The 23,718-nt window shown below is 38.5% G+C and overlaps 2 protein-coding genes across 6 annotated transcripts in view; both read left to right on the top strand.

The window, feature by feature from the left end:
• The window catches only part of dennd2da (DENN/MADD domain containing 2Da), a 35,795-nt gene extending 29,429 nt beyond the window's left edge, over nt 1-6,366 (top strand). For all 3 annotated transcript variants that reach the window (XM_084721851.1, XM_084721852.1, XM_084721853.1), the window contains 6 exons: nt 1,810-1,958; nt 3,387-3,558; nt 3,651-3,701; nt 3,799-3,880; nt 3,976-4,221; nt 6,024-6,366. In XM_084721851.1, coding sequence (XP_084577977.1) covers nt 1,810-1,958; nt 3,387-3,558; nt 3,651-3,701; nt 3,799-3,880; nt 3,976-4,221; nt 6,024-6,091 — 768 coding nt within the window. In that variant the 3' untranslated portion in view covers nt 6,092-6,366. The remainder of the gene's footprint in view (nt 1-1,809; nt 1,959-3,386; nt 3,559-3,650; nt 3,702-3,798; nt 3,881-3,975; nt 4,222-6,023) is intronic.
• Nucleotides 6,367-11,332: 4,966 nt separating this feature from the next.
• Nucleotides 11,333-23,218, top strand: LOC146325704 (serine/threonine-protein kinase 38). Of its 3 annotated transcripts, none has more exons than XM_084721850.1 (14): nt 11,333-11,415; nt 15,389-15,526; nt 16,131-16,182; nt 16,431-16,553; nt 16,829-16,912; nt 17,025-17,148; nt 17,996-18,150; nt 18,353-18,455; nt 18,631-18,692; nt 18,782-18,899; nt 19,000-19,123; nt 19,289-19,384; nt 21,640-21,734; nt 22,379-23,218. In XM_084721850.1, exons 2-14 carry the CDS (start codon nt 15,396-15,398, stop codon nt 22,513-22,515), a joined length of 1,404 nt encoding a protein of 467 aa, XP_084577976.1. In that variant the 5' UTR covers nt 11,333-11,415; nt 15,389-15,395; the 3' UTR covers nt 22,516-23,218. The 3 variants fall into 3 exon arrangements, with proteins under 3 accessions (XP_084577976.1, XP_084577974.1, XP_084577975.1); XM_084721848.1 differs by having other exon boundaries at nt 18,353-18,464; XM_084721849.1 differs by lacking the exon at nt 11,333-11,415 and adding an exon at nt 11,802-11,930 and having other exon boundaries at nt 18,353-18,464.
• Nucleotides 23,219-23,718: the final 500 nt, after the last annotated feature.

Below are 23,718 nucleotides of genomic sequence, written 5' to 3'. Positions count from 1 at the left end.
CAATTTATATTATAACACCTAGCATTACAAACTGCACACTACATGCACACACACAGACAAGACAAGTTCCTGAACATACAAAGTCCAATAGATGATATTCATTGACTTAATTACTTAAGATTGTATCCAGCACTGATCTGACTATAAGTATACTATAGTCATACCCATATCACTTGATCAATTAATGAAAACATTTATAATTCTAACATAAAAAAAACCCCGCCCCATTATTTGTGATTAATTATTTTAAAAATTATATATTTTAATTTTCGATTAATCTGTTGATTATTTTCTCAATTGATCAAGTAGGTGTTTGGTCAGTAAAATGTCAGAAAATGTTGGTTAGTTTTTTCCCACAGCCCAAAGTGACGTCCCCAAACATCTTGTTTTGTCCACAACCCACAAATATTCAGTTTACTGTCAAAGATGAGTAAAGAAACCAGAAAATATTTACATTTAAGAAGCTGAAATTAGAGTATTTGGTAATACTTTACAATTAGGGTCCATTAATAAACATAACTTAATGTTTAATAAGCATTATTTCTGACAATCAATTATTGATTAGGCTAAAAGTCAATGTACACCTATATTTAAAAAAAAAAAAGGAAAAAGCAAACTACATGTAGACTATGGACTGTGTCCACTGATCTCAACCTTTACCAAAACACATTTCAGAAGTTGGCGGATGGATGTGTGTCCCATTATTACTCTTAAATAAACATTTTTCAAAATATTTTTCTCTTAGCTGTGACCTTCTTAATATACATATACTAGTAATAGTTAGAACCCTAATTAACATGTAAACCTTAAATAAATGATAACAAGAGACATTTGTTAACAGAATGTAATGTTTATTATAGCATTAATTAATTGTTAGTTAATACTTATTATGGGTGTAACTAATATTAAGAGCATCTTTATAAACTATGAACTAATGTATGAATTAATGCCATACTAAATTTTCTTATTAAACATTAACTAATGTTAATTAATGGACCCTTATTGTAAAGTGTTAAAAAGAATTTGCACATTTTTTTATTAAAGCGGTTAGTCAATTATGATAATGGTTGAAGATCAATTTAATAGTTGATTAATAATTAATTAACCAATTAATTGTTTCAGCTTTACACTTATAGCTTGTCTGATAAAGTAGTCATGTCTGACCAAACTAAACAATAATTTCTGCAGTCTTTGTAACAGAGTTATTTCTGATGAATACAAGTAATGAATAGAGTAATCTGTTTTTAACACATAACCAAGCTAGACAGTTATGCATAGCAACATTTGTTCTGTATCTACAAAGGAGCGCTGCTCTGTTTTGTACCATTTGTAATTTTTTATCTTATTCTTTGTAACATTCAACTAAACTACTGAACAATAGTTGAAATGGGATGGTATTAAAGTTTGGTTTAATTGCACATCTTTTAATAACAGAAATACCATTTCCCATTTAAGCTACTATCTTATTTATGTGTTCTGTCCATGCTACTTTACTATCTAAAATAAAGCCCAGGAGCTTGGTCTCATGTATGTGATCAGTATACATATCCTTTATACCAAGTTTTCAAACTGATTTTCCATGAAGAGTGTGATTAGAGCCAAATACAAGCTATTTGTCTTAGAAACAAATCTTGAAAAGCTCTAAATCAAACCTGTATCTCCTCCCCTCCTTTACACTTTGATAGGGCTGTAGTGTCCTCAGACTCAGACAGCGGTGTGTAAGAGTTGACAGTCAGTGACTTGTCAGTTGAGTGATGACATGCTGCTACCACTGTTGACAAATGTGTGACAGTGGTGACTCTCCATCAGATCATCAGTCTGACGCGGCCGTTGGATTCCTGGCTGGAACACGTGAACTTCGCCACGCTCTTCGACTGCCTGACAGACGAGGAGGTGTTACTGGTGTTTGCCGCCGCTGTCCTGGAGAGACGGATCATTTTCATCGCTGATGAACTGGGGTATTACACACTCACCTGTACACTATTATTTACACAATCTGTACGAAAAAAGCAGACAACAGTGAAAAAGTACAAGTGTGTACTAGTAGGTACACTGGTTAACTGTTGTCTTTACCCATGTTTCTTTTTTCTTTTCAAATGTCACAAAAAAAAAGAAAATATCAATTAGATGTTTTTCCATCAACTGGTTTGGAGTGAACAACCTGGGCTACGCAAAGGTAGTTTCAGCATTCAGAAAAAGTGTTTCTGTCTCCCATTAAGCACATTATCACTCTTTCACTTTTTCGCATAATTAAGGATGAGGATTTTTTTGTTGTTGTTGTGATACTTTAATATCTGTATAAAGTGATGAAATTTATGATGGAAACATGGATATATCATCAGAAACAGCTGGTAACAGGCCAAATCACATTTGGTTAAAAGCAACGATCTGATGGAATAAAAGACTTCATTTATCTGTGTGTGTCGGCTCCAAACAAGTAAAACTGGAAGCTGATTGAACTGGATGTGTGGAGGCTGCTGAGTCACAGGCTCTTAATTTGTCAAGCAACAGAAAATGACTTGTTGAAAAGTTAGATAGTTGATTTTCATACAAATGGATGTCATCCATCAAGCAGAAATGTTTCCAAACATTTTCTGGTTCCAGTTTCTCAAAGTTGATGATTGGCTGCTTTTCTTCACAATCTTGGAAACTGTGTTGGATGTTCATCACCTTGACCATTTAAGACTGAAATCAGTTAATTGATTTATCAAAATAAGTCAACAGATTAATCAGTAATTTAAGTAATGGATAGTGGCAGCTCAGTTTCTTCAGCAGCTGCATTTCCAATGTTGTGTATTTGTTTTGCTGACATTTTTGTGAACATGTTTGAACAGACATGGCTTATTGTGATGGATGAGGTAACATACACTATTAATAATCTATGCTACAAGATGCACATTATATTACTTATTTATATTTCCACAATATTAAATGTCTCTAAAGACATGTCAGAAGTCAGAGAATGTAAAGCATTATTAGGTATCACTTCCATGACATTTGTTAAAAAATATAGGGATTTTGAAAAAAAAGAAATAAATAAATAAAAAGGCGCATATCAAATTTATTTTGAAATACAGAGAGCAAGAAGAAAAATTGAATTGAAAGATTTTGACTGTAAAACAACCAATGAAAAGAGAACATACTGCTTTTAATTTGACATGAAAATTGGATCTTGTCATTAAAACATTAACACTTAGGAGTGACATTTCAACTTTATTCTCATTAGAATCCTTCCACATGTCTAAAGGCATAATCCCTTCCCTTCCCAGCAGGCTTTTGATGTAAAAACTCTCCTGGTAGTGTTCAGCGTAACTGACAGTATCTCACTAAACCTGGACAGTTTGTGTAGAACCATTTGTGACGTCAGCTCTCTGGTCTCTCTGCAGCACACTCTCACAGGTCATTCATGCAGTAGCAGCTCTCCTCTACCCCTTCACCTGGCAGCACACGTTCATCTCCATCGTTCCAGAGATCCTCATCGATGTCGTGATGGCGCCCACGCCCTACCTGCTGGGGGTCCAGAAGCGCCTGCTGGACCTGGTCACTGACCAGGGTGATGTGAGTTATCATGGAGAACACAACAAAACATGTTTAAAAGCATGCTAGAGTGACATCTTCATTCTGCCCTTTTTATTCTGTCTGTAACACAGCTGCTGGTGGTCGACTTGTCTGAGAATAAAGATGAGACCTTCATTGTCAAAGTAAGTGTTGTACCAACAAAAATGTTGGATCATCAAAAACAATTTTAAAGGTTAAATCATTTTGAAGTACACAAACTGTAAACTTTTCCTTTTTCAGATTGGTGATGAAGACTCTATTCTACCCCCAAAGCTCCAAGCTGAAATATTAGAGGCACTAAGTCACAGACAAAAAGCCCCATGTGAGTAAACTGCAACTAGAATAAACACAGGTGTGTCAGTTAGGAACAGAAATAAAAGCACTGTCATGACAATTGTTCTCTGTCCTTTCTTTCAGCGGCGGAGGAGCTGAACAGGGTGGTGTCAGAAGCTTTCCTGCATTTCTTTGTGAGAACGGTCGGCCATTATTCCTCATATGTGAAACACAGTCGCGCTGGAGAGCAGGGGGTGTTTGAAAAGAGAAGCTTCTACAAGGCCATCGAGTCCAAGACCACTCGACACTTTGTCAAGAAGTTCATCCAGACGCAGATGTTCGACCTGTTCATCCAGGAGGCGGAGCAGCAGCAGCGGGGACCACAGCAAGGTGGGTATCTATAGACTCCTTTCATATATCTGTGCCAGGGTGTGACTTTAGTAAATAGGCCTTTCACAAGTTCATCTCTAATCATTTGTCTAGACCACAAATGTCACATCAGCAGCGCACTGACAGCGTTCACACCCCCCCCGAGCTGTCAGACCAACTTACTGTGTCTTCTCCTGCAACAGTCATCTGTGACAGTTCCAGGTCTGACACATATAGATGTTAGCTTTGTCCAGCCAACGCAGCAAGCAGCAATGAGAGCTACGATACATATATTGTCTCAGCAACATTTACACAAGGCAAACTATACACAGGAGGACTTTGTAAGCCTAAATTAATCATAAAATAGTATTTCATAATGCAATGCATTTTCTTCCTGGCTCCACTTTGTGCAAAATCATCTACATGGACAGTTGACTCTCAAGTACCATGAGAGAAGGTGCCTTGGGGCGTTTTTGCATCATTTTTACTCCTGAACAAGTGTCATGCCAAAACACAGTACACAGTACATCTACTGCTGCTTTTGTCTGGATCTAACAATCATAATATGCAAACACATTCAACAGTAAAAGCAGAGGCATGTCTTTGTGAAACTTGAAAGATTCTCTGCCGTCTTCTTTTCTCCATTTTTTTGTATTTTTGATTCAAACTGCACTTTTTCTTTTGATTTCTCTTGACTTTTATCTCTTGGTGGTTGGATGGGGGGAGGTGACGACAGTCAGACCACTTCCTTCCTGAACCTGTCTTGCAGTATAGGTAGCCTGGTAAATCCTGTATTTTGAAACAAACACATATTTAAAATAAATCACTTTTTCTCAAAAAGTTGGATTAAATCTGTATTTGAGGGGGGTGATTTTTGAAATTATGCTGGGGAAATATATTTTAAAAGATCTTAAACCTTGTCTTGACACCCTCCTAGTGATTACATTTTTTATTACATGTACATTTTTCCATCTGACAGAGCTGATGTCTCACAGAGTTGACAAAGTGTTATTCACAACATAGTTTGAGTGAGCAGCCATTTTATTTGTTAAAGTTTCTCAGAGTTCTCCTAATGATAATCAAAATACACACTTTTAAACTATAATCTGTATTTGTCTTTGATTTTTGAAGGGCTACAGAGTTGACATGTTATGGTTGAGACACATCTGATAGTAATATTATTTAATGTTTTTTTTCTTTATTACCAGGAAGTTAGACAGGGGTCCTTAGGGTATAGCTAAAACTTTTCATGCTTGTTTTTGTAAACATCTGGCGTAGTTGGGGCGTCCCTATAGCTCAGTTGGTGGGGTGTGCGCCCCATGTACTGAGGCTGCTGGTCCTCTGCAGCGGCTGCTGGTTCGACTCCCGCACGCGGCCCTTTGCTGCATGTCATCCCCTCTCTCTCTGCCTCCTTTCCTGTCATGTCTTCAGCTATCCTCTAATTAAAGACAAAAAAGTCCAAAAAATAATCTAAAGAAAAAAAAAACGTGGTTGAGTTGATGGAACACTGGGACATAACTTTAAATTGCTAACATTTTCATAACAAAATCGATTTGAAAACAAAGATGATTAATTGTTTGAAGTTGTGAATTCTTGTCTGGGACAAGGGTGTTTTCTGGCACAGAGCAAGTTTAGAATTAAAAAAAAAAAAATACAGCAAACAAACAATGCACAAATTAGATGTATTTTATTGTCATTAGTTCACTCATCATCATGAATTAATGAATAGTTAGAGTCTTGTATCCTGAGCCTATGTTGGAACAACCTAATTTTTTTTTTTTTTCACAGTGCACTGATTCAGTATCCTGTCCTTTGTCTTGCAGGGATTTTTCACAAGAAGATCCTTGAATACCAAGAGAAGAAGAAAAGGGACAAGACAAAGAAACACTAGCTTCTGACCGGGGGACCCTGGGTGTATATAGAGGAGTACATAGGACAAGATGTGAATGTTGCACTGTGTGTTTTATTTCCTGTGTCAGTTTGGTTTTAAATAATTATGTACTAATGTGTGAATTACTGTATGGCTGTATGTTGCTGCTACTCTGTGAAACACTGGCACAAAGAGAGACTCCAGTTCCACGTGTTGGTTCTCAGCCTGTGGCCACAGTCTGTTGCTGATGAGCAGGAAATCATTTCAAATAAAGACTACTTTTTTAACTCCATGGACCTACAGGGATTGTTTTTTTGACAACAGGGTCTCCTTGACTTCAAGCATTTTGTGTTTGTTGGTTATCTGTCTGTTTCTCTTTCTTTATTGATTTGTGACTGACAAATTACTAAAGCCTCCTTCCTTTCCATGAATGAAATGCAATGATTCAAGGACATTTATTATCGTTATACAACACAGGGTTGTATAATGAAATTAGAGTTGTAGTTTCTTCACCATATACACACAAAATACAACACAATAATTCTAAAATTTGCATCAGGTTGAATGTAAACAGCAGCAATATAGTGATGATAATATGGTCGACATCCTCAGAAAAAGTTCAACATCTGGGAAAACAACATCCATCTACTTCAAATGAGTTTGAGCACAAAGCATCATCGATGTAAAAAACCGAGTCCTCCTCCAGTGTCGATTAGTTAAGTGTTATTTGAACATGTTTCCTATCAGCAATAAATTGTAAATATTTCAGGTAAACGCGTTCGTGTGTCTCGCGCTTGGCTGAGGCGCACATCTCCACAATCACAGAACGCTTTTCATAATAGTTAAACAGATCTGATCTGATGATCTGTCTCCTCACTTTAAAATCTTTTCTCTTTGTTTCCTCCTGGTAAATCCGCCGTCATGCTGCCTCCGCTTGCGCTGCTGGCTCATCTGCGTCTTAAAGGTGATGAGAGCTGACTTTCTGATTGGTTTATTGCATGTTCGGCCTAAACTCGCCTGTGAATTAATGAGGGTACTCGGGCACATCTGATAGGTGCATCCTGCTTTGCGCTGGTGGCACAAAGGGCGGGGCAGGGCAAAATATCACTCCCGCCCCTGGTACAGGACGGCAAATGTGGGTTTGGACACACCTTGAATAAATTTAACCCATTGCGTGTTGTGCTTGCCACTTGCGCTTTTTTTGCGCAAAGCAGGATACACCTATATCTGTGATTTGCTTATACGTTATGAAGCACCAAGACCCCTCAGATCATCTGGAACAGGTTTACTCAGTGTTCCCAGGATCAGAACCAAACAAGGTGAAGCAGCCTTTAGTTTCTGTGCTCCCCACCTGTGGAACAAACTTCCAGAACACCTGAGGTCAGCTGAAACTGTCGGTTTATTTAAAAAACATTACTGTTTACTGCAGCCTGCCAGTGAAGTGGATACGTTACATATTTTTAGGATAATCTGTAGCTACTGTTTTTATATTCGTCTGCTGTCGCTTTTGTTTTATGTTTGCTTCTTTCTTTATATGCATTTCTGTAATGTTTTAAACTATTTATTGTCCTGCTTTTAGCTTTAGTTTTTAATTATCTATTGTTTCTAATTTAATGCATTTTCAAGTTCTGTAAAACACCTTGAATTGCCTTGTGTATGAATGGTGCTATATAAATAAAATTGCCTTGCCTTGCCTAGATCGGCGTAACATAGGGCCCATTGTGTGTTAAGTCTGTCACACAAAAATCAACCACCTTGAAAATACCACTGACTTGAGAAACCACGTTAGCTGTTTTCACTCTCAGAAGCTAACAGCTGGCACTACTGAGAAAACAGCAGAACCAGCTCAGCCAAGAACTGTGTCCAAAACACAAAGATATTCAGTTTACTGTCAGAAGAGGACTCAATAAATCTGACAATATTTACATTTGAGAAGATAAAATTAGAACATTTGGACACTTTATGATTAAAAGAAATGAGCCCAAACCATTAATCAATTATCATAATAGTTAATTTAATGATAAATGATTAGTGATTAATTTAATAATGGATTAATAATTAATCGTTGCAGCTTTATTAGCAATTACTTGAGCAGAAGACAGATGCTAGAAGCTGCAGCTAGACTGCAAAAATATTTTTGTTTTTGAGGATGGAACAAATTCACACAAATACAGGGAGGCTAGACCTATACAATTTATTTATTTTACAGTTTACTGTTTAGAGTTTTATGATATTGATTTCTGAAGCACTTTCTAAACAGTAAAAAGGGAGTTCATATTTATCTGACTGCTTGCATGTGCAGTAATATAGAAAATTGAGGATGCAATCCATCGCGATGCATCGTGAAATCGAATCGAATCGAATCGTTGACAGGATAATCATAATCGAATCAAATCGTGAGATCAGTGAAGATGCACAGCCCTAGTGTCAAGTGGCATCGAAACTTTTCCAGTCAAACAATACCTGCCTTCATTCCTTGTTGTACTCAGATCTAGGAAAAAAAATACTAAAGTAGGACCTAAAGTAGGACCTATAGGTATTTAATGAAGTACTCCCTTGGTATTGGTATCATTTTAAGGGTACTAGTACTGTAGTGTAATTTTTTAAACAATACCCATTCTTAAAATTCACAAAACTTAACAGAACAGTCCAGCCCAGTTCTGTGTGTTCTGATAACAATACCAGTTTCTGAAAACACCTCCAGTACAACCTGAAATGCAACACTGATGATTGGCAAGTTCCAATGTGTACTGTATGCATCAGTCCAATTATGTGTTAGCATCAGACAGGATCCTGCTATGTCCCGCTAGCATCCCATATGCCAAATTTTGTGATCACTGGAGAAGCAAAACATTAGCTTTATTTTTCTCAACATCAGATCAGGTTGCAAGTTATTGCATTATTGTAGCCAGCTTGAGGTAAGCTGAAGGTCTCTGGGTCTGTTGGGAGGAGGAAAAATCTGGTGGATTGTGTATTTCCCAGCAGTTTTAGTAGAGCCAAGGCTGATGATGCAAACCCGACTACGTTTCGCCTCATTTGCATTTAAAATGTGATCTGTATCTGAGTACGTTATCCAGATTGTATGGAAACCTGAGACCCAAATAACAGAATACAACACAATACAAACCAAACTACCTCCAGATGTGGTCAGAAAGATTTGATCACACTCTGATCACGAAGCATTTACACCTAGTGTTTTTGTTTATCTGGAAAACATACTGACTTAGAAATTGCATTTTAATAGGTGATTATTTTAACCCAAACCATGATCTATCTCTAACCTGGTGTTTTTTACTCCTAAGCTGACCCAGACCTTAATCACAGGGGTGTTATATTAAGTTTATACAATGCGCAGATGTACAATTCTCACAATAATTTTTCAAATCTTGGGTCTTAAGACTTTTTCAATTGTCTGTCTTTGTGATTGTGAACTGGGTTGCCATGGGCTGGATTGTTTTGAGGTTAGGGTTTTTAGGAAAACAAAATGGATTCTGTTGCTTGGAGTGGATTGAACTCTGAGATTTATTTTTTAATGCACTGGTTCAGGTATCGTATTGGGACATCTCTACTGAGTTTCCTGTTCTAGCTGGACATGGGCAAAATTTAGTATGTATGATAGTCTGTTGTAGAGGGAAGTTTTAACAATCAAAACCATTATAAACATGTAATTAAGATATGTGAGGTGCGGAGCTCGGACATCCGGAGGAAGCTCGGAGAACAGCCGCTGCTCGAAAGCAGCCAGATGAGGTGGTTCGGGCATTTTAACAGGAAGACCCTTCCTGTGGAGGTTTTCTCAGCACGTCCAACAGGAAGGTGATCCGAGGATAGGGGCTGGGAATTCCTCAGGATCTCCCTGGAGCAGCTGGAAAATGATGCTGGGGAAAGAGACGTCTACCCTAAATAGCCTGCTGTCACTGCAGCCCAACTGTGTATAAATGTAAGGAGATGGACGAAGGGATGATCCATAGAAAAAGGGACCACTTGCAGCAAGACATGCTGCTATAAAGATTTTCATGTTTTTCAATGTATAACCAACATCATCTCAGGTGTATATCCACAAAAACACTATTCTTATACACTGGCCTGTTGGCGTCTGACCCAGCTCTAACCCAGCAGTTCAATGATCCCAATCTACTCAGCAAAGTGGTGAGGATAAACATTTTCCTGTTAAGTGTTTTATCACATTAACACTGAAAATGTGCTCTATTTTTTGAAATGGCCATGAGGTAAAAGTGCACACATCTTAGAACAAAGGATAAGAGAACTTAAAGGTTACATTAGACATAATGATGTAATGCATTTTTATATAGGGCTGAATGGTTCAAGTGATCAGAGACTCTCACTCATTCTTGAAATGGACAAAACTGAATTTTGAGGGGGTTTTGATTTTCACTTGCCAGTTAGTTTACAGTACTTAAGCAGTATTCCTGCCTTTTTCAAGCCAGGAAGTGAGACAGAGTTCCTTAGTGTGTAACTAACCCTGATTAGCCTGATTAAATCATGCTTTTGTAAAAATCTGACATGATTGACAGCCATTTCCACAAAAAAAAAAAAAAAATCTATTTTAAAGTCAAAAACGTTGATTACAATAGCACATTTTTTATCAAGAGGTATTGTTAGTTTTAGATATTAGAGACTTTTAACACATTTTTAAATTGTTTGAAGTTGTGATATCTTGTCTGGGCCAAGGCTGTTTTCTGGCACGGAGCAAGTTTAGATATTTAAGCAAACCAAAACTTTTCATAAATGACATATACTTTGATATGTACAAAAATGGAATTAAAGTGATGCCATTAATATTTTTTATTTTATTTTATTTTTTTGTTTGTTTGTTCTTTGCTAACATAATAATGGCTAGAAATTATGAACAGGCTGACCCAACCAACTTAAAGCTGCTCTAAGCAACTACTAGAGAGTGACAGTCACAGAAACTGCAAGACACGCAAAGTATACCAAAGTAATTATATATGATATAAAATATGATAAGATATTCCTTTATTAGTCCCACAGTTGGGAAATTTACAGTGTGGATTGCACATATAAAGTATCATTTAAAAAAAAAACTAAAACAATAAATAAAATACAAACATACACTATAAGAAAGAGGAAATATAAAAAAATATGAACAAATTAAAGCGAGGAAATATAACAATAAAAACAGGAACACTATGAACAGGGGAAATATAAAAATAGGAACAGTATAAACTGGAAATATAAAAATCCACATTAGGCACTGTGGCTATTACCTGTGTGGCCACTAGGTGTCGTGATGAGTTGAAATTAATGGTGACGCAACACACGGGGAAGCAGAGGAAGAGACGGCAGATACCGCACCTTCGACCAAGGTAAGCGAACAAAGACCAACTGTAAAAATACAGAATGAAAGAAGTAGAAGGCAATATGCTGAACGTTTCCTTTAGTTAAGTATCCTACTAAGTGAACCGTGAACGTCCCCTGTCTTCCGATGTCCTATTTCAAAACAAACGATTCGAGCTCTTCCAGCAGATAGGTTAAGTGGCTAACGTTTACTAGCTAACTTTCCCTTAGCTATTCGCTTTGGGTAACTTCAAGTTGTCAAGTTTGAGAAAATGGAAGTAGACGTTTCCGGGTAAAGGCTCTAAAAATAAAATTCAGAGTGATGAGCAAGGGCTGAAACTGCCTATCTGCATGCGTGACACTTTTATTTTGAAGGACATATTTAGTGTTTTCCGTACTTTCACTGCGGCACTTAACGGAGCCAGGAACTTTAATAGCTAACTTGCTAGCTAACTAATGTTAGCAAGTTAAATCATTTGGTTAACGTAAACAACCCCAGCTTAAAACTGTAAACTGTATTTGAAACACGGTTACGTTATAGCAGGTAAGTGTTGAGTTAAAATCCTCTCTGTTCATAATTCTTAACACTTTATGTAGTTTATGACACGTATGACTGCGTTGCAACCGAAACTAACCACCGACGTCTTGTTGACACTGGCTGGGTCAGTGTGTTTTTGACAAGAGCTGAGCAAAACACCTAAATTATTCATCATTCACCTTGTGAATAGCCCACATAACCTCATGTCCTGCGAGAGTTTTTATGGAGGACGCCACGATTAGATCTTATTTAATTTGTGTAACGTACAAATGTAACCAAATTACACGTAACACGGAACACGTTCACTTCATTAGTTCAGGTCCATGAAATTATTACAGCAGCCAGTAGCTTCAGTGTAGGCATGTGAGTGTTATATTAAGGAGAAATTTATCAAATCTGAGCCTAACCTTTAAATACACAGAGAGAGATTAAATGCACGCTGTATTCCATCCTCTTAAGAGCACTGTAACTATCGGTGTCTGTGTAAATCTGTCACTTAATCTAATTATCATCTGTTGTACACAAAGCAAATGAAATCAGTTTAATGAACCAGGAAACCATGGCAACTGCATGAATGAAATCTCATCAGAGCAACTGTGTCCCTTGAATTTTCGATTTTCATCAATGCCACTTAAAGGATCGCTTAAAGGAGAAATATTTAAGATATTCACTATACTCAATCATAAACCGACCATGATATATCATTAGAGATTAAGGAAGTATGTAGGGTTGCAACTAACAGTTATTTTCATAGCCAATTGATCAACAATTGTTTTAAAATGTCAGAAAATGGTGGAAATTTGACAAACAATGTTTCGACGTCCAAGATGATGTCCTCAAATGTCTTGCTTTATTCACAACCCATTGGTCATTATTAACCATATCCACTTCACTGTCAGAGAGGCGTAAAAAAAAATCACAATTAAGCTGATATCAGAGAATTTCGACTGTTTTTCCTTAAAAAATGACTCCAAACAATTTATCGTTAATCAAAATAGTTGAAGATTAATTTAATGATCGATTAATTGTTGCAGCTCTAGTCCTTATGAATAAAATAAACATTGTGAAATCAAGTTTAAAGTTGAAATACTGGCTTCCAGTGTTACAGCCAATGAGTTCTTCCATAACATCTATTTTTGTTTTTGCCCATGTGTTCCACACTATGTCACATTTATTCATTTTATATAGAGCTAATATTAATCCCAGATGTTCACCAAGCAAGTTAGCGTCTGCTTATGAGTTGTAAGAAATCATTAATTATCTGTCAGAGGGTGTAAATGTTTAATGGTTAAATTGTACAATATGTAAACAGACTCTGTAAAGTAGTAAAGCCGGCAGTGACTGAACTCCAACTCCAGAGTGTGTATTTTCAGAGCAGTGGGCTTTTGTTTTTCAGGCTAACGTGCATAGCTTTACATCGCCAGACATTGACAGATTTAAGAAGTTGTTGCTTGTCATTGTCAAAGTATAATGTTGTGCGTGTCTTGCGCTTGTGTAGGTTCAGGGCTCGATTTATACTCTCAAGCAGATGCAGACACCAAGGAGGCCTATTAGTTCAGTTAATATTACTTTCTGGAGTCTGCTTTGAGGTAAATGTCCCTGCAACCTGCAGGCAACCTGCCCAAGCTTCAATTGTGAGGATGAAGCAGGGAAAACAGCTCACTCAATACTTTGTTTGGACTGTAATACCATTTTGGAATGCTAGCATGTTACATCTTTCCCCTTTAGGATTACATTTATCACTCACCAGCATTCACTACTTGAAATTAAGGATGTCTTATTGTCCTGGGGGCATTTAAAATAGCACCTGGGGCACTTAAATATAGTGTCTGGGACAAGTCAGTAGTAAAATGTAACATTACTGTGGGTGTTACTATTCGGTATGACTTTATTTTAAGGTAATGATTCAATTAGATCTTTCAATTTAAACTTTTTGTCTTCCACTGACGGTTATGCCATTGCTAGACTATCAAGTACTGACTTGTAAAGGTCAGTAGTTCCTTGACAAATTCCTTGTTAAATTCTTCAAAAAGCATCAATTGTGACATAACGGCCAGTAAGATACACTGTGCTGTTTTTTTTAAGTGTTTTTTCTTTTCTTCTGACAAGTGCCAGATGCCTGTGACTTCAATTATTGAAACTCAGAGCTCATTTTGATTGATTTTCAATTTAATATTGAAATTGTGACATCCCTTATTATTACAATTAAAATGATTACCTTTTAGAAACCCATTTGCATTTGCACTGCAGTTTCCAGTGATACATTTATTGATCAAACAAGAAACAGTAACTCAACCAGTGACTAAAAGAATAATGAAAACTGACTGGGGCCATTGGCCAAACACCCAGAGTGATTTTAATTTTTAATTCAGATATAAGGGCAGGGAATAAGTAGCAGACCTTTTTATGGTGGATAATAGAGGAAATGAGCTTCAGTTCGGGACAGTGGTTGTTAAATTTGGGGCAGCTGAAAGTAGAATTTGGAACAGTGTCAGGACACTTAGGAAAAACATAATTTTGACCCTTCCATGCTTTATGTCCATTCCAGTTATGCTGTTTCAGTTTTTACATTTTCCAGAATTTACAGGATAAAATGCCAAGATTGGTTCAGTATTGACAACAACTTTGTTTGTGATGCTCTCAGTTATGCCACAGTGAAGATCATGTCTTGGTCAGTGAAATAGCTTTAAGTGATTTACTACTGTTGCTGTTTTGACTCCATATTTGCACATGACTCTCCCAGCAAAATGTCACATGAACTGCACATAGTGCAGGTATGACCACTTGAATTAAGCCAGTAAATGCATTTGTCTGAGGGAACTTACGTGATGTATGATTAACCTATATTGTTTCACTTCCCCTCATTAAGTAAACATAAAGAAACCTATAGGAGCGCAGTTTGCCTCAAAACCCTATCTATCTCACAGGAGAGTTTGTGTTTGCACAAATCAGATTTCCTCATCATTTCTTCATAACTGCCCTTTCACAATGTTATCAACATTGCTCTGCTCAGACAGCAGAGGCAGCAGCTTTCCTTCCTCTTTTCGTGGCACAACAGCAGGGTGGGGAAATTAACTTTTTAAGATGTGAATACAGACCAGCCACTGACAGATAAATGTTTAACTTCACCATGTAAATCACTATTTCGCCAGAAATCTACCACCCACGTTAATATTTTACCAGCATTTGGCTGGTGGCTGCTCCTAATTTTCCATCCTTCCTGACAGTCATCTCCATTCATAGTTGAACTTTTTTTAGAGCACAGCTCAGTGTTATAACATCTGACCTCAGCATAACAACAAGATATGTTTAAATAGATCAGACTTTTTGCTGTTTCCTTTGGCCCTCAATTATTCCGTCCTACCTATTCCTCCTCACTGGTACAATGTTTTTTTTCCCCCAGATTCTGTATGTGTCAGCAGGACATGCTCTCTGCTCACCTCATTGACTGTGCCTCTCTCCAGGTAAAGCATGGCGATGACTGGCCAGAGCTCGTGTTCCTCCATGAGTAACCACACCAAGGAGCGGGTCACCATGGCCAAAGTGACCCTGGAGAACTTTTATAGTAACCTTATCGCCCAGCATGAGGAGAGAGAGATGAGGTAACGTCAAGAAATTTTATTATTCGAAAAAAATTAAATATTCTTATATTGAACAGTCTATTTCAGCCTCTTCTTCTTCTGCTGTTTCTTCTATTTCTTTTTCTGTCAGAGTCAAGTTTAAGTTAAATGTTCACTATGTCAGAACTTATTTGGAAACATGCTTCCATCTGGATGTTTTGCTGTTCACACCAACCTTTTCTAATGGCACTTCAGAATTTGCATACAAATGTGTACAAATGAATTTGTAGCCTCCAAGCCTTCATGTAGGGGATAGGAATACAGGTATAGTAATGATGCATTCCATTTACTTCAGAAGTCAGAAATCAGAGCTGGGAATGACGTCACACCTGAGCTGACCTCTGTCCAGCACAAAAAAAAAAGCAACATGTCAACAGACAGCACTGTGTGTACAACTGATTTAATGAGACACAAGTGCTAATAAACAGTTTTCACTACTATTTAGAGGGAATTTTGAGGTCAGAGTTGGTGAGGTTCCTCTGACTCTCCAAGTCAAAAAAATGCAACTTCAGAAAGCATTTCAGTTGAAATTTCCAACTGGGAACTCAAATGGGAAAAAAATGCTAATGTCAAATTGTCATTTCAGGCAGCAGAAGCTGGAGAAAGTGATGGATCAGGAAGGCTTGGCTGATGAAGAGGTGAGCGTTTCAGTGTTTTTAGATTAGCTGGAACAGTGCTGCAAAGTGCCTAATGTTTTTAGTGAACAGTAAGCATTTATAGTGCTTGTCCACATGTGACAGAACTCTTGCTGCACTGCCATCACAAGATCTTAAATTGCTGGAGAAACAGTGAATTTTAGTTAGAGATTTATAAAGGCGCAGTTTTGAATAATCAAGTGTGTATCATACAGAAATGTGTTTTTAAAAGTGCTGTCTGTGCGCTGCAGAAACGAATGCGGCGTTCTCAGCATGCAAGGAAAGAGACAGAGTTTCTGCGACTGAAACGCACTCGACTGGGCCTGGAGGACTTTGAGTCCCTGAAGGTGATTGGCCGAGGAGCTTTTGGAGAGGTAAAAACCTTTTATGTTAATACTTAGGAGCTGATTCAGATGTCATCATCATCTCAAGAGTGCAGTTTTTCAAACTAAGATTACAGTGCTTCATCTTGATAATCAACATACCTTTAGATATCTGTCTTGGATCACTTGTCAGCTGAAACACAAGGACTTTTTTCTTACTAGATTTGATCAGACTCTTTGGTTTTTTTTTCAGCAGAGTTGAGTCATTCTCCCGCTAATTAACCTTTTGTCAGATTGGTCTGAGTGTTGTTGTGTTTTGCATCCAGGTTCGTCTGGTGCAGAAGAAAGACACTGGTCACGTCTACGCCATGAAGATCCTCCGCAAAGCTGACATGCTGGAGAAAGAGCAGGTGAGGCAGCAAAAACACACACACTAGAATGTTGCTGTTGCATCTGTCAGACATCTTTGACCCATGTTCTTTGGTGTGTGTGTGTGTGTGTGTCTGTCCGTCCATGTGTTAGGTTGGTCATATCCGCGCTGAACGAGACATTCTGGTGGAGGCGGACAGCCTGTGGGTGGTCAAAATGTTCTACAGCTTCCAGGATAAGATGAACCTCTACCTCATCATGGAGTTTCTGCCTGGAGGTATAACTCTCCAACACTGCAACACACTGTTGGCTGAAAAGTGTTGTGAATTATTTTTATTATATGTTTATTTTGAAGCCAAGTTCAAAGTGTTTAAATAAAATTATTTATGTTGTTTAGTTTAATATGCTATTATTATGCTATTTATGTTACTTACAAGAATCTGTTACCCTTTGATGGTAATTTAATAGCAATTTGAACCATGCTAACAGGAGATTATTTTATTTGGAATTGCAGTACGTAATCTGTTGAGAGCTTGTTGTTTGCTTAATGATGCTATGAATACAAGTTGGCAGTAGGGCTGCAAGATTAATCATTTAAATGAACACAATCTTAATTCATATGTCTAGGTAATCTCATTTCTAAATGATAATGTTTCATTCACTCCTATAGGTCCAAGACTTTGATATAAGTTATGTTTATGTTGTCTTTTTTTTAAAGCCCTGTTTAGAAGAAGAATCTCAGACACATTTTAGTAAGAATCATGCAGCCCTAGTCGTTTAGATTTCTACATGATTCGACTTTGTAAAACTGCAGCATATTTAGAGTTAAATGTTTGGTTTTGAAAGACACCTGTATTAGTCTGCATTTGAAGCTTCAACTTCACAACAACCAGAACCCATCACAACCCAGCTTAACACAGGTGTTCTGACACCACTAAAGTGACTCACTTCTAACCAAGATAAATCTTTATGGTAGCTGTTTTCAACTAAAAAATTCCAGAAACTACAGAGCCAGAGAATATTATGTCAGGAATTAACCTGGGAGCTAAAGGCTCAGTAGGGAAGGCATGGTCAGAATAGGTTTTTGTCCACCTCTACAACATGTTTGTGCTGTTGTGCTGCAGGAGACATGATGACTCTCCTGATGAAGAAGGACACTCTGACAGAGGAGGCGACTCAGTTCTACATAGCAGAGACGGTGCTGGCCATTGACTCCATCCACCAGCTGGGCTTCATTCACAGAGACATCAAACCAGACAACCTGCTGCTGGACTCCAGGGTGAGTCACACTTAACCTCCTCTTCCATCAGGATTGTGTCTATTTTAATTAAATGGACTAAAGAGCCTTGGTGTCCTACATTTTTTGCTGCCATGCTCCAATAAATATGTATTATCAAAGGCCAAAGTGGCCTAGCCTTACTAATGACTCAGGCACTCATTGTTAACATACAGTGATTATAATAGTGTGTTTGTGTTTGCAGGGTCATGTGAAGCTGTCTGACTTCGGTCTGTGCACGGGGCTGAAGAGGGCTCACCGCACCGAGTTCTACAAGAACCTGAACCACAGCCTGCCCAGTGACCTCAGTAAGCAAAGTCAGGCAACCCTTTCCATTTATTTCATACATTACCCTGCATGCAACTTCAGCCACTCGTATTTATTCATGTTGCATGACTCGTTTCATCCAAACACCAGTTGAAGTGTTTACTGCATCAGAATGGTCACAGCTTGTCCTAACACTGAGCTGTCGTGTCTCCACAGCCTTCCAGAACATGAACTCCAAGAGGAAAGCAGAGACCTGGAAGAGGAACAGGAGGCAGCTGGTAGGTCTCAACAGAGATGTGATCACTCTCTGATGGCACTGTGGTCAATGCAAACAGCCTCTAACATGCTTTCTGTTGCTCCCTATCAGGCTTTCTCCACAGTGGGAACCCCAGACTACATCGCTCCTGAGGTCTTCATGCAAAACGGATACAACAAACTCTGTGATTGGTGGAGTCTGGGTGTCATCATGTACGAGATGCTGATAGGTAATGACTGAGATATGATTATTCACCATCAGGGGTTTTAAACCAGGCCAGATGTGGTTTAAACAATAGTTGGTATTTATGCTGTCCTCTCTGTCTGCAGGTTACCCTCCATTCTGCTCAGAGACGCCTCAGGAGACATACAGGAAAGTGATGAACTGGCGAGAGACGCTGATCTTCCCTCCAGAAGTGCCTATATCAGAGAAGGCCAAAGACCTCATCCTCAGGCAGGATCATCTCTCCTCTCTCTCACTTGTACCAGAATTGATATCACTGATTGTGTTTGTTTTTGCATTTTGAGCATGGATGCATTGTTTGCTTTTGAACATGTCAGTGGTTTGTATTGAGTTGGTGAACGTTTGTGATGTTAATTGAAGACATGTTGTGAGCAGGTTCTGCTGTGAGGAGGAGCACAGGATTGGTGCTGCAGGAGTGGAGGAGATCAAGTCCAATCCTTTCTTTGAGGGGGTGGACTACGACCATATCAGGTGAGGGACTCTTCTCACATGTTCATGTTAAACACAACAACATGTCATGTGTTGACATTTGACAGACTGTAATTGTGTTTGCACAGATAGTCTTTTTTGCTTTGTGCCTTGGCTGAGCTATAACTGGGGACAATGTCCTGAGGTTGGTGGTAGGGGTGTTCATGATTAATCATTAAATGATTAATCACCATTAAGAATTTAACATTAAAATTATATCAATTGATAATTAGATATGACAGTAATTGCTCCTCACTTGATTTGTTTTTTTTTTCTGGTAGAGGCATTTGTTTAATAAGGAAACTTAAAGGTACAGTTCAATCAAAAATACCTATTCCCCCCCTGGCCTTTAGTGTCATTTAGCCATATAGAATGTTTTAATGTGAGTTGCAGACTTTCTGAGATAATGGCCATAGAGATGTCTGCCTTCTTTCCAATATAATAGAACTAAACGGCATTCTTATAGTATTCAAAGCACCAGATTTCTTTTTTTGAAAATTCAAAACCAGTGTCCCTTGCTGTGACAAGTCTCATGTAGGAACTACTTTCTTTCTGCAGTAGAATCTACTAGACCTGCTTTGTTTTCTACTAGAAAGAAAATAGTTCCTACATGAAACTGCTCACAACAAGGCCTGTGGATTATCTTGAGTAAACTGGTCATGATTTTTGGAAGGAGACACTGGTTTTGAATTTTTCAAATGGATTTTTTTCGTGCTTTGAGCACCACAAGCCGAGTGCCACTTAGTTCCATTATACTGGAGAGGAAGCAGACCTCTCTGCAACTCACACCAAAACTATCTAGATGGATAAATAGCACTACAGGCCAGGGGCGAGATCTGAAGTTTTGATGCTGGGGAGAACTATTCCCTTAAACCTCGAATGAGAAAAATAGACATGAAAAAAAAAACAACTAGAAAAAATTATAATGAGGAAAAAAACATGCACTTTATATCTCATTGAATATTAATAATAAAGTGATTAATCAATTGTTAGCATTTTCAACTATCAGTTAAGAAAAATGTACAAAATTTACAACCTTAGTGGATTTTTAAATATTTGTAAAGTTAATCCATTACACTGAATTTCAAACAGAGTTTTGTGTCTCTGCCATTTGTAAAAAAACACATTGAGAAATGCACTTGATCATAATAAAGTGTGCTTAAGCCATGCCGTCGATTCTCAGATGCTCCAGTGGCAAACAGATCATTGTACAGGGCAGCTTCATTCATAAAGGAAGTTTACCAAAAACTGACTGTAGTTACCATAGAAACATATCCCAGCAGACCAGGCAAGTTTCCAGTATTGAAATGAGTGTCTGCCTGGAAACCAAACCAACACCCAAAATAGTTGTATTAAAAGGAGGGACAGACAACCAGTGTGATATTTAAAGCATACTGCCACTGCACAAAGGCTGCTGTGTCACTGAGAGCCACAATCCAGCACATACAGAAGTAGCACTTAGAAATGCAAATGATCTCACTTACGCTGATGCTTCAAAGTTGTTAAACACAACGCTGCAATTTAACCACCTTGTACACGAGTTTTCAATACTTTGCTCTCACTTCTCTGCTCTATATGCACATGAACACGTACATCATTTCAGTTTGCTAGGACCAGTTTTGTTGTTGTTGTCTTGAATTTGATGAGCCACAAATGCTGCTGTGTGTTTCGTGGGGCTGAGCCTCGCTGATTACTACACAGAAACACAACTTCATAACTTAATTCACTGACTTTGGTGAAATATGATCATATTTTATAGAGAAAATATTTTCTGGTTTTCCCTGTGATTCCCTCAGATAGCTTTTTGCGTTGCTGAAGTAACTGCTAACTATAGCTGCTGTCAGCTAGTTAGCTCAGTTAGCATACGGCTAGGGATCTTATGAACTTAAAAGCATTACTAGCTTCATTTATGCTCAACCTCTTGATGGTTAGTGGTTACTTTAGCAAGAAGTAAAGCTATCTGTCCATCAGGAAACCCTGTCACACTGACAGTTGAGGCAAAGCAGCAGAATAATCAGACAGTGTGTTTTGTGTGTGCACCATCCACAAGTGTCCATTTTGTGCTTGTTTTGGTGATTGTGCAGACACTCATCAAATTAGATTAGAGACATTCTTACTTTTCTGACTCGTTCTTTGCACCTGTTGTATGAAAGCCGGGCGAACGGTGCAGATGATCAGCTGATTGTCACCCGGCTTTCCACGTTCTCAAATGTCATGTGTCCAGCTCTTTTCTCTAACATCACTGTTGTGTCCTGCAGAGAGAGACCTGCTGCCATTCCCATAGAGATCAAAAGCATCGACGACACCTCAAACTTCGACGAGTTCCCTGATTCAGACATCCTCACACCAACAGGTATGTTACCTGCTTCTGATGAACACACTTCAGACTCTGCCTGTGTTGTGGTCATATCTTGAAATGATTCAAATTCTTCTTCTTTTGCTTCTACATCTCTTCCTCCTCCTCTATTTTTTCTTCTGTCTTCTTCTCCCCTTTTCATTTTCTTCATTTTCTCCTCATGGTTCATTTTCTTTTCCCCCTCCTTCTTCCTGTCCTCCTCCTGCTGCTTCTTGTCCTTCTCCTTAATCTTCTTCTCACTTGCATTTTCTCATCTTTCTTCTTCATCTCCCTCTCTTGCTTCTTCTCCTTCTTATTCCTGTTTTTCATTTTCTTTTTCTCTTCTCCATGTCCTTCTCCTGCATCCTTTTCTTGCACTTCTTCACATTCTTTTCTTCTTTTTCTTCCTGTACTCCTCCTTTCTTATTTTTGTCCCTCTTCATTTTCTCTTTCATGCCCTCCTCTCCTTCATGTCCTTTTTCTCCTCCTCCTTTCTTTCTTCCTTCTCCTTCTCCCTCTTGTTCTTCTCTCTTATCTTGTTTTCTCCGTCTTCTGTTCTCTCCTTCTCCTCCTCCTTCGTCTTGCTCTTTATTTTCTTTTTCTGCTACTACTTCTCCTCTTTCTTGTCCTTTCATCTCCTCCTCCTCCTCTTCCTCGTGCAGCCACCTCGGTGTCTAACCAGACGGAGGCCGACCTGAAAAACAAGGACTGGGTCTTCATCAACTACACATACAAGCGTTTCGAGGGCCTGACGGCTCGAGGAGCCATCCCGTCCTACATGAAGACAGGGAAGAGATGAACCTTCAGACAACCAACTCCACCATTAAACCTGAATGAGTCGTCCAAACCCCCGTTTGTCTGAGGAACTCCAGCCCCGACAGGAGAACTGTTCCGTCTGTTCTCTGTTACCTGAGCGACGAGGCTTCTCGGACTCTGCAAATAAACAAAGGGGCTCAATTTCGTCCGTCGCTTTCCAACCATAGGAACCGCTGCCTTCATTTCTGCAGGTCTTTACTTTCTCTGACGCTTCCAAACTGGGATTAAAGTGATTGTGATCCTGTCCACTTGCCTTCTTCACCAGTGGATGCAGTGGGATGTCTTTTCCTCCTGACACCAGCATCATCTACATTCCCTCTCTACAAACCAGCACCAGTCTCTTGGACCAAGGGCTCTTCTTCTTCCAAACCAGGACCTCCACTCCATTCACCTTTTTTTTTTTCACGTTGACTTCTCAGCTCAAACGTTGCATTAAGTGGCCACTTGAAGTGAATCAGGTGCTCTTCAGGGATCCTGTCCTAACGTTTCTCTTTGTTTTCCTACAAGAGCTCACTATGAGGCTTCTCTAAAGTGCTGCTGGCTTCTTAAGACGACCTAACCAAAGACTGAGCTGAATGATGTTTGTCTGCTTGATCTCTCTGTCTTGTCACTTAGAATTGTAGTTTTATAGATTGATATTTGCAAGAGTTGCTTGTTGAAAAGCGTGAATATATGAGAATGGTGCATTTTGTTGAGTCTTGTTACATTTTCACAACGACCCGCTTCCGTTCTAATAATCTTTAGCACCTTATATGATGCTTGATCCAACTCCAGTACAGTCAGGCCTACAGAGCATTCATTTGGATGATTTTATTGGACTGGGAAAGTACACTTGTGGCCACATGAGTGTGACGGTGGTCTCAGAACTGAAGCTACCATTTCCCCACAAATGTCTGCATTTTATTATTTTAATGCCTGACCGTGTCCAAGTCTTCACAGTGGTAAATTCTAGATATAAATGCTAAATAGCTACATGTATAAAGCGCTTTACAAGGTTTTTGCCACACATTCACACTTTTTCACACACATGTTAGGGGTGTAAATCAAATCCATCATCATATGATATATCGATTCTTTGGTCAATGATACAATACTTGCTGATATCTGAAGTCTGCCACGATATGGCATCAGTTGCACTTCTTTTCTGCTTTGGTCCATAAAATGGAAAAAACAACACCTAAATAAT

This window comes from Lutjanus erythropterus, chromosome 6, assembly GCF_056507025.1.
Source record: "Lutjanus erythropterus isolate fLutEry1 chromosome 6, fLutEry1.hap2, whole genome shotgun sequence".
NCBI classification, from domain to species: Eukaryota; Metazoa; Chordata; class Actinopteri; order Lutjaniformes; family Lutjanidae; genus Lutjanus; species Lutjanus erythropterus.
The sequence above is the reverse complement of the archived record's forward strand: the minus strand, read 5'-3'. Positions and strand labels throughout refer to the sequence as shown.